The sequence below is a fragment of the Rhamphochromis longiceps genome, linkage group LG15 (genome assembly GCF_057381845.1).
Source record: "Rhamphochromis longiceps isolate RC_006_pf linkage group LG15, R_longiceps_female_GT1.1, whole genome shotgun sequence".
Taxonomy (NCBI): Eukaryota; Metazoa; Chordata; class Actinopteri; order Cichliformes; family Cichlidae; genus Rhamphochromis; species Rhamphochromis longiceps.
The window spans coordinates 24313863-24323396 of NC_140571.1; the positions used below are offsets into that span (position 1 = coordinate 24313863).

General features: G+C 36.8%; 1 protein-coding gene across 2 annotated transcripts; it reads right to left on the reverse strand.

Moving 5' to 3' along the window:
- Positions 1-3070: 3070 nt before the first annotated feature.
- LOC146652718 (cytochrome P450 2K1-like) lies at positions 3071-8528 on the reverse strand. Of its 2 annotated transcripts, none has more exons than XM_085381325.1 (9): positions 8216-8528; positions 7962-8124; positions 7527-7676; positions 7272-7432; positions 6981-7184; positions 6657-6798; positions 6345-6529; positions 4164-4305; positions 3071-4082 (listed from the first exon to the last, which is right to left on the reverse strand). In XM_085381325.1, the coding sequence occupies exons 1-9, from the start codon at positions 8420-8422 to the stop codon at positions 3895-3897; spliced, it is 1542 nt and encodes a 513-aa protein (XP_085237451.1). In that variant the 5' UTR covers positions 8423-8528; the 3' UTR covers positions 3071-3894. The 2 variants fall into 2 exon arrangements, with proteins under 2 accessions (XP_085237451.1, XP_085237452.1); XM_085381326.1 differs by having other exon boundaries at positions 7005-7184; positions 8216-8527.
- Between the last annotated feature and the right edge of the window lie 1006 nt (positions 8529-9534).

Genomic DNA, 9534 nt, shown 5'->3' on the forward strand with positions numbered 1-9534 from the left:
GACACAGTGGGCTGATGTAATTAATTCTAAACAAGAAATATTTTATATAAAACAAGCTTCTAATGAAATAGGTAGAAGGGGTGGTGTTTCTTTGATTCTTCTTTAAGCAAGCAAAATCAGTTTGAGACTCCGAAAGAAACCTGCAGCACCACGAGGAGCTTTGTAAGGATATTTTTGATTCATGTCAATTAGCTTGAATAAAAATGTACACTTAAACACAAGAAAACGAATCGATGAGTGAGTGGAAAGACAAATTGATCTGTGAACTAATGATAATCAATTATAATCTTCATCTTTAGGAGCTGGTTAAAGCAGAGATAAATGTAGAATGCAGCTGAAATAAAGCAAAATGTAACTAACAAAGTGTGCAGGTCAGTACATAAAAGGTGTGGTTTGCCACTGTTAAAGTATTTCTGTATCAACCAACAACCAAATATATCTTTAACTTCAACCAAGTTCTCAGGTGGATTAATTGAACATGGTGACTCCATTGTGGTCAGAGAAGTGACTTGTTCCAAGCAATGTGAGTTTCACTTGTGCTACTGTTATAAATGTATTTAAAGGTTTCTGACATTGTAGAATTTGTAGTATGTCAGGAGGCGGAGCAAGACACTTTGAATAACAATGATACACAGTGAGAAATATGAAACAATGATCCTAAAAATACTGGCAATTACCAGTGCTACCTTCCCAGCCTCCTCATATACACCTTTGGTATCAATTTCAAAATCCTGTATCACCTTGTTTCCGAGTAATTACATTCACAAGAATTTCAGAAAGCTTGACCTCTGACCTTGACTTTGAAGTCAACGTTACTGAGATTTAAACTCATCTAAGATTTTTAATAAATGCTAGTTCTCATACAGCACTTACTCTACCTGAACACTTAAAGCACTTCATGCAATTTGCCTCATTGCCCCATTTATACATGCATAAGTACCTTGTATCTAACATTCACACACATTCATAACCGATGATACAAGAAGAGGATAGGTTAATTGATCAATCTAAATTGTCCATAGGTGTGAATGCAGGAGTGAATGTGAGTGTGAATGGTTGTCTGTCTCTGTGTGTTAGCCCTGCGTCAGACTGGCGACCTGTCCATGGCATGCCCTGCATCTCGCCCTATGACAGCTGGGATAGGCTCCAACAGACAGACCAAGACAGACTGTCTGTCCGGGACTGAAAAGTGGTGGTAGAAGAGAGACAGGGGCTCTTGTTGATGATAGGTGATTACTCACTCTTACTTTTTGTCAGTTAAACTACTTTGTAAATCATTCACACATCATTCCCATGATTTTATGGTCTAGTAGTGATCCACTGAAGTACATGATGTACTTTTTGAACTTTGGCTTGTTGTGAAACCGTTCTTTTTCTCAGTGTTTGCATTTAGGCCAAAGGAAACTCAGTAAGAGGTCATTGCCATTTTGTTCTGTGTCAAAGGCAATTCAAAAGGGGTTTATTTCTTTTTCCGAATCACATGATTGGCTTTGAAATAACAAATAGTAATAGTAATAATGATAAAAACAGAAAGAACTAATTCAAATAATACAAAAAATATGGCCTCTTTTAGTGCATGACATTCGGGAGTACATCGACTTTGGAACAAAAGCAGCAACACAGCAATATTTTTTCTCTTCAATTATAAATTTCTATTGAAATTGTTGAATTCTTAACAGACCGACAGAAGTTTCTATGGCACACCTCTTCACCACATACAGTCCCTGGGACTCATATGCTATCACAATAGTCACTTCTTAGTGTGAGAACTGCTAAGAAGACACAGGTTTTCTTCTATGACCACAAGTCCAGGAAATTAAAAGCTGGTTGCTTTTCTTAAAGCACTTAGTCTTGTCTAGATAAATGTATAATGCATAGACAGGAAAAAGTGAATTCACCTCTGGGGCAGCTATAGGTGGACTCTTGGAAGAGGAGATAAAATAGATGAGCAGCATTTGGTTTAAAGTTTTTTTTTTCTGTAGACAGCCAGCAGACGAGGGTGGAAAAATACAGTAGAAAGATTCTGTATGAATTCCACTTACATATAAAACAGCATACTGCTCAAATATTATCAAGCAATGAATGTATTTGAGTGAAATGATAATGACTAAAAACAGAAATACTGACACAATCCAACCTCTGGCTGTTTGTAAGGCCCTAGTAGTCTCCCAGATGTCATCTCTTTCTTTAGAGAAGCTTCACCGGCTTGAAAGATGCCAGCTAAGGCATTACTTATCCTGCTTCTCACTAAATGTGATTTATGAGAACTCTCTCTCTCTCTCTCTCTCTCTCTCTCTCTCTCTCTCTCTCTCTCTCTCTCTCTCTCTTTATATATATAAAGTATTTATATATATATATATATATATATATATAAATACTTTTTATTTTTATTTAAATCACAAAACCCAAGTTTGTATTAAATTATAAGAAATAAATACAATATAGAGTTAAGCTGTTACAGTTTAGGACATAGCTTTCTTTTTAAATCTCAGGTGTATTTTCCTGTGTACTTGTACACCTGTGTGGTCACCCCAATGATTGCAAGAAAGTAACTAAACCCAAGCAACCTAGGTTTCGCTCTTTTTCAGTCAACAGACATCACATTTCAAATGGCATTTGGTACATCAAATTATGTCTTACTGTTTTAACAGAATTTCTAACACTACAATAACGACAGATACTTTCTTCAAATTATAGATACTGCATAAAAATATGTCATGAATATTTATAAAAGATCTCATATCTCAAAGTTGAACATTGCTTTGAATTGAATTGTTTTTGAAATGAATATTCTTTAAATAAAAACGTTAACCATGGACAGGTACACTATGACAAAAAAAAAAACAAAAAAAACTTGTCTCTTGTCTTGCTGTTACTTCCCTGATGGAGGATGAGCATATCTGCATTAAAACACTTTCAAAATAAATCACTTCATTCCTCTCATATGTCTCTATACTAGTATATGATCCATTTGTGTGATGCTAAACTACATAAAACAGGACCATTTGGACCTCTCACCAAAGAACAAGGTGGAGATTTACAGGTAAGAAGAAAAGGCAGTCTTGTTCTTCAAAATCAGTTTATTTCATTTCGCACTTCATGTGAGCTTCTCTGAAATAACAAAGAATAGAAAAAAACAGAAAGCACTAAAGGCTGAATTCCTTGACAGGCGTCAGGGTAGGACAACTTTGGAAAAAAATGCAACTTCATCACACGCAGGAAATAGCATCAAGTTTGTGAGGTGAAGGAATGAGGGTACTAGTTGGAGTTCATCCTTTGAAATGCTAGGTGCAGGAGTGAAACGGCAGTGCTGTTTACACAAGTAAATACAAAGTGCATTTTCTAAAGTTTCTGTGTTTTATTATTAAGGGGAAAAAAAATCCAAGCCTGTGCGAAAACGTGAATGTTCAGCCTATTTACATTGTTTCTTATTAGCTAGGCCCTGGGACGTAAAATGCTGGTTAACTGGTTAGATTTGTTTTCATATTCCACTCTCCATGTTCTAGATGTTGGATCTGCAGAATGGTCATTTTCAGTCTTCTCTGTCTGTCAGTGTGTCATGCAGTTTGACAAGATTAACAACCTTGGCAAAGAAGGGTGCCCATCTCCAGCTCATGCAAAAGCATACACGTATCAATGAAGCCCAAATGGTTACAATGAGTTGGGCTTCATTAGTTTGTAAAGGCCGATCCATATGCCTATGATAACTATGATAACTAAAAACAGAACCATATGCTCATATTTTCATAAAAATCGGAGGATTGAAATGTTGTAGAAATGAAATAAAGGGCTGATAAAAAAAAAAACCCCAACCAAACAAGAAACTACCCAAAAGAACTCATTTTTATAAAAGGATTGAGAAGATAGGACAACTTTGTTTAGACTGCCTCCTTCTTACATACAGGGAACAGCACATAGTTTGTGAGGTGAAGGGCTGAGAGTAATGCCCACAACTGCAGTCAGATCTAACTCTTCTTCTGAAACTCCAGGTGCAGGAGTGAAACGAAAATGTTGAAGGAGGGTGGTGAAGAAGAGGAAGAGCTCCATCCTGGCCAGACTCTCTCCGAGGCAAATCCTGCGACCTGCAAGAGAGAATTCATGAAACATTTCTGGCTCTCTTGTGAGTCAAAGTAAACTAAACAGTGATGGCTGAGCTCACAAACCTGCAGAAAATGGAATGAAGGCATCTCGCTTGACAAACTTTTTCTCTTTGTCCAGGAAGTGAGCAGGATAAAAGCTGTGCGGTCTTTCCCACTCGTTGGGATCATGCAGGGCAGATGTCAAGAGAGGAAACACTGTGGTTCCCTGCAAAAATTACAATACACAAACTGAAAATGCTTTTTATATGATACATTTTAATAGCTTACAGAAGTTACTTATGTTACTAATGTCAAACTTCTTCTAGCAAAGGTAATGAGGGGGGTTATGGTCAATGGCTGTCTGATCAGCATGATCAGACATGTTAATACTTGATATTAACAGTATGTTACAAGCCATTTTCAGAATATCTTTAAAGGGTAAATTCAATAGTTTTATGTTAAATACCTTTTTAACAGTGAAGAAATATTAAATATACATTCTACTTAAGTAAAGATAGACATGACAACCCCTTTTACAGTACAATCAAAAACACTGTAGAATACAAATCCAGTTACTAGTTTAACAACAGTATATATATATATATTTTTAAACTTTTTTATGGGTGATATTTCATTACATAATTTCCCATTTATTTTAATTTATTCTACCATAAAATTCGATACATTTTCCATTGTGTAATTACTAAAAAATTCTATATTCTATATTTTTATGGTAGTAAAAGGACATTTTGTTATTTAACTTTAAATTTGTTTTTCGGTCGCCCCAGAAAATCACAGTTTATTACTCAAGGTGGAGTATTTGAATCAGCTGGGTATCCAGACAAGAGGGAAATACAAATCCAGATTAGCTGCAACACAGATTAATTGATCAGCATTTTTTTCCCTTTGCATATAGGCTGTGATCAGCAGCATATTGGTGAAAATACTTGCATTCTTCTATAACAGTTTTGTAATTCTTCTTTTTTTTTTTTATTATTCATCTGCTGCCTTTAGCGCCCTCTTCTGTCACACTGTCTTCCTGCATGTCTTCCTGCACTGCTATCTTCATGTTTCCTCCTGCCTGCTCTCTTTTCACCATTGTCCAACATGCTTAATATCCCTCCTCAAACAAATGTATAAATAATCTCAATCTTGGCTCTTTGAATTTGTCTCTAAACTGCTCAGCCTGAGCCTTCCCTCTGATGTAATCCTTTATAATGGTGTCTTTTGTCAAATTAATCAGCATTTATTTACTTAATGCGTTTGATGGCCTGCATGTCGTTCTTGCACTTTTTTTCTAATATTATTGTGAACAGCAGGCAACTTCCTCTTTTTTTTTCCTTTCAGCTATTCCCTTTAGCGCCCTGTTCTTTCACATTAACCTTCTGAATGTCCTCCTTCTTCACTATTTAAATACATCTTCTCTGTGGTCTTCATCTTTTCCTCCTGCCTGGCTGCTCTGTCTTCACCATTGTCCAAAATCCTTAATTCCCCCACTCTGCATATGTCCAAACAATCTCAACTTTGCCTCTCTTACTTTGTCTCCAGAGTGTTCAAACTAGAATCCATCATATGCATTTTGCTTTTTTCTGCTCTTTATAATTATTAATTGGTTCTGCACTCACTTTAGCTTCTTTTTTACATGCTGTTTTAAAAGGAGGATTGTTGGCGTGCCACTTTAGCTCAGTGGGTGAGCAGGCAGCTACACGGCTGGAGAAAGAAGGCTCAGGTGTGAGTCTGACCTGCAGCCCTTTGCTGTGTGTCTTTCCCCTCTTTCTTCCCAGTTTCCTGTCTACGTTAACTGCTACATAATCCAATAAAGGCAAAATTGCCAGAAAAAAATATCTAAAAGAAAAAGAGCATTGTGAATCTGTACAATATTATCACGAAAAACAGAACAGCACACTAAAAGGCACATAATCTATTCTCCAGTTTCACATTTTACAAAGTTTTGCAAGGTGCTTTTGTTGTTTTTTAGTTGTTTTTTTTACGATAACTTGTGTAATTCTTGCCTGTATGATTTTAAAGCTTTCTTTTGCTGGCAGCAGTTTTCCTGCCAACCTCCCTGTAAGCTTCAGTTTCCTGCTGACAGGTAAATCAGTAGAAGCAATGCCTATGCCTTTGTCTGCATTTAGGCTGACCTGCCTGTCGTCATGTATCATGGCCCCAACTTGAAAGGACATTGTTCATATTGCATTTATTTTTTCCATCAAGATATTTCTTTGGTATATCTTCGGTTTTCCATAGTAAGTGTGTTAGTGTTACCTTCTCAATAAAGTGACCCTGAAAAGTGATGTCTCGGGTGGTTTTGTGAGGAAGTGCAGTGGGGATGATGCTGCTCAGTCTCTGTGTCTCATGGATGACGGCGTCAGTGAAGGGAAGGTTTTTCCTATCGGCAACCTGCACCTGTCGATCTCCTATGACCCTCCTCAGCTCTTCCTGGACCTCATCTGAAGCATAAAAGAGTGCAGTGGACACATCCCCATTACCTGACTAAAACACTTCACTTATACTAAATAAATACATAAAAGCTTTGTGGTTCACTTGATCTTGTCTTTTTTTACTTAGGCTTCTTACCCTGTATCTCTGGATATTTGGCCATAAGCAGAAGTCCCCATCTCAGTGTAGTTGATGTTGTCTCAGTGCCGGCAGCAAACAGATTCATGACTGTTATCATAAGGTTTTCATTATGGAAGTGACTGTTGGTAATCCCAGATTCCTGCACATAGACATTTAACAGAAAAGTCACTCAAATCATTCTAATCCTAAAGTTTAGTTGAGTTGCAAATCAACAGAGGTTTCAGATACATTTCAAAGTTCTATGAACACACAGCTACAGTTTTGGGCAGGAACATGCACAATTTCACCCTGAGCTTCAGTTAAACATCCGAGAACACCAACTTGAAAGATGATAGACAGTCCAACCTCCAGATTTTGTTTGCGGACGAGAAAGGCATCCACAAAGCCTCTGCACATCTGGGGATTCAGACTCTCTTTTAAGCGACTGAAGATGGCTCGGTTTTGTTTCTTATTAGCAGAATATATTTTGTGTATTTCATTTCTGTCCCCAGTCCACTTGAAGAGCGATGGAAACATGTCAAAGATCTGTCAAAGTTGACAAAGTAATGCTTTATGCAAAGCAAAATAAATAATACTGTCAGTGAATATACTTCAAAAAGTAGCAATTAATACCTGTATTGAGGGACTTCCACCAAGTCTAACAATTCTGGATGTTCTCTTTACCAGAAGTATAAACTCTGGATCATTATATTCAAATCTGCTGCCATAGACGATGGAGCAGATAATATTAGAGACTGCACAGTTAACTGGTTGGGTTGTATCAAAAGCTTCTCCTGTTACAACAGAAATAAAATAGCACATGAACTTTAGAAAAAATGTCAGTTTATTTACTATTTACTAAACTCAACACAATGTGATTAGTTTTACCTTGAAATTTCTTAAAAACTTCGATGAGGTATTGACATTCTTCAATTATTTTGTCCTCACATGCTCTCTTGCCCATCCCAAAGTCTCTCAGGTTAGTCAGTGCAAAGCGCCTCATTTCTTTCCATGAATCGCCGTTGGACCACAAAACCCCTGAAATGAAATTTTTACAAAATAGTTTACCTAAGATAGATTAACCTCAAAGTGTAACTGTGTGAAAAAATACATTTATTGTAGCATAATATTAGGGTTGCCAACTGATTCGTCCTTTTAGTCTACCTTAAATGTCACATATATTGACCATTACTTGTAATGTCACATACACTGCATATTTACACTATGTCCAGAGGGTTGTGCATTGTGTTTCTGACATAACAGAGTGTCTCTTATTTCATAGTTAAAAAAATAGCAACCCTACATAATAGTCATTTTCCATACCATGTGATTGAGTGAGTTCACGCATGATCTCCAGTGGATTTCTGTCTCCAAACACGTCATCATAGTCGACAAGTGCCTCCTTCACTGTCTTGTATCCTGCCAGGACCACCACTTTTTTGGGTCCCAGATAGAGAGTAAAGACTGATCCATATTTCTTAGATAACTAAGGACAGAAAAACAAAGGCAAATGTGTTACCTGGTGAGCTGAATCTACAAAACACCCTGAAAGAAAAATAATACAAAAACTACCTCACCTCCAGTAATGTGTTGTAGGGTTTTTTCAGATCCAGCTGCAGCAGGTTCCCAAGCAAGGGGAGTGGTCTGGGTCCTGGAGGCTCCTTACCATGTTTTTTGGTACTGAAACTGGAAGGGGAGAATAAATACATGAACAGGAAAACTGTGAAAGCCCCCAACAAGAATGTGTAACTGAAGCAATGGAGAAAAACATCTAATATCCCCATGGTTTTCAAACCAAATATCCACTGAGAGTTCTTTTTAAAGGGACACTCTCTGACTCTGCATTTGGTACTAAACTAGATTTTTTCTTTGGTGCCCAATCTAGACAATAAGTACTAGGGGGTGGGATGATTTAGTAGAAAGGTTCCAAATGAATGACCTAGTAAACCATTACTGTGAACAAACTGGTACTTTGGACTGTGCAAATATGCAAATATTAAAATTGTACTTGGATCTGAAGCAACTAGAAGGACATTTCTATGTACAACCACAAGCTCAGCTGCAACCGTAAGATGTTATATATTTAAAAAAAAACAAAAACACCCAGCACGCCCTTGCGGGCGGTTTATCCTTCAAGCTCGGGTCCTCTACCAGAGGCCTGGGAGCTTGAATTAATATATATATATATATATATATATATATATATATATATATATATATATATATATATATATATATATGAAGATTTTTTTAAAATTTTCATTGTAAATAGACTAAAGCACTTAATTAAAAGTAGTCTAACATAAACGTAAATGCTGTAATTTGATTAATAAACCATGTAACTTGGATGGATTCGATGCTGGTGTGACCACAGTGCACATGTCTGCTGTTGCTCACAGTGGTCCAAGGGACCGCTCAGGGAGTTTGTGTGTTCGCTTCAGACACATGAAAAATTAGAGGGAACATTTCTCCCAGGCTGTGGAACTCTCTACCCCCAGATATAAGAAACATTGGTTTTCTCCCCCAGTTAAAAACTCAAAACCCATCTGTTCAAATCTGCATATTCACTGTCAACCCACTGTTTGTTAATTTTATCTTGTGCTTTTGCCATTGTTCTATTATGTGTTTTTATCTATTGTATAGTGTCCTCTGGTGTCTTGAAAGGTGCTTTATAAATAACATTTATTATTATTATTATTATTATCTTTAAGAGCAAGTGAGAAAATGATACATGTGCTGATGTAGCATTTTTAAGTGATCAAAACATTCTGCCTTTATTGTCAGTCAAAACTTTACAGACAGCTATTCAGAGACTGTTCTAAAGCAAACAGGCAAATGTGACATCTTTACCTACATGAGACTGGGCTAATAAAATTACATTGAAACAAAAAGGAGC

Coding starts and splice junctions, on each gene's coding strand:
- LOC146652718 (XM_085381325.1), bottom strand. CDS start 8,422: ATGGGGATATTAGATGTTTTTCTCCATTGCTTCAGTTACACATTCTTG. Junction 8,125..8,215: donor CCTACAACACATTACTGGAG/GTGAGGTAGTTT, acceptor TTCTGTCCTTAG/TTATCTAAGAAATATGGATC. Junction 7,677..7,961: donor TGAACTCACTCAATCACATG/GTATGGAAAATG, acceptor ATTTCATTTCAG/GGGTTTTGTGGTCCAACGGC.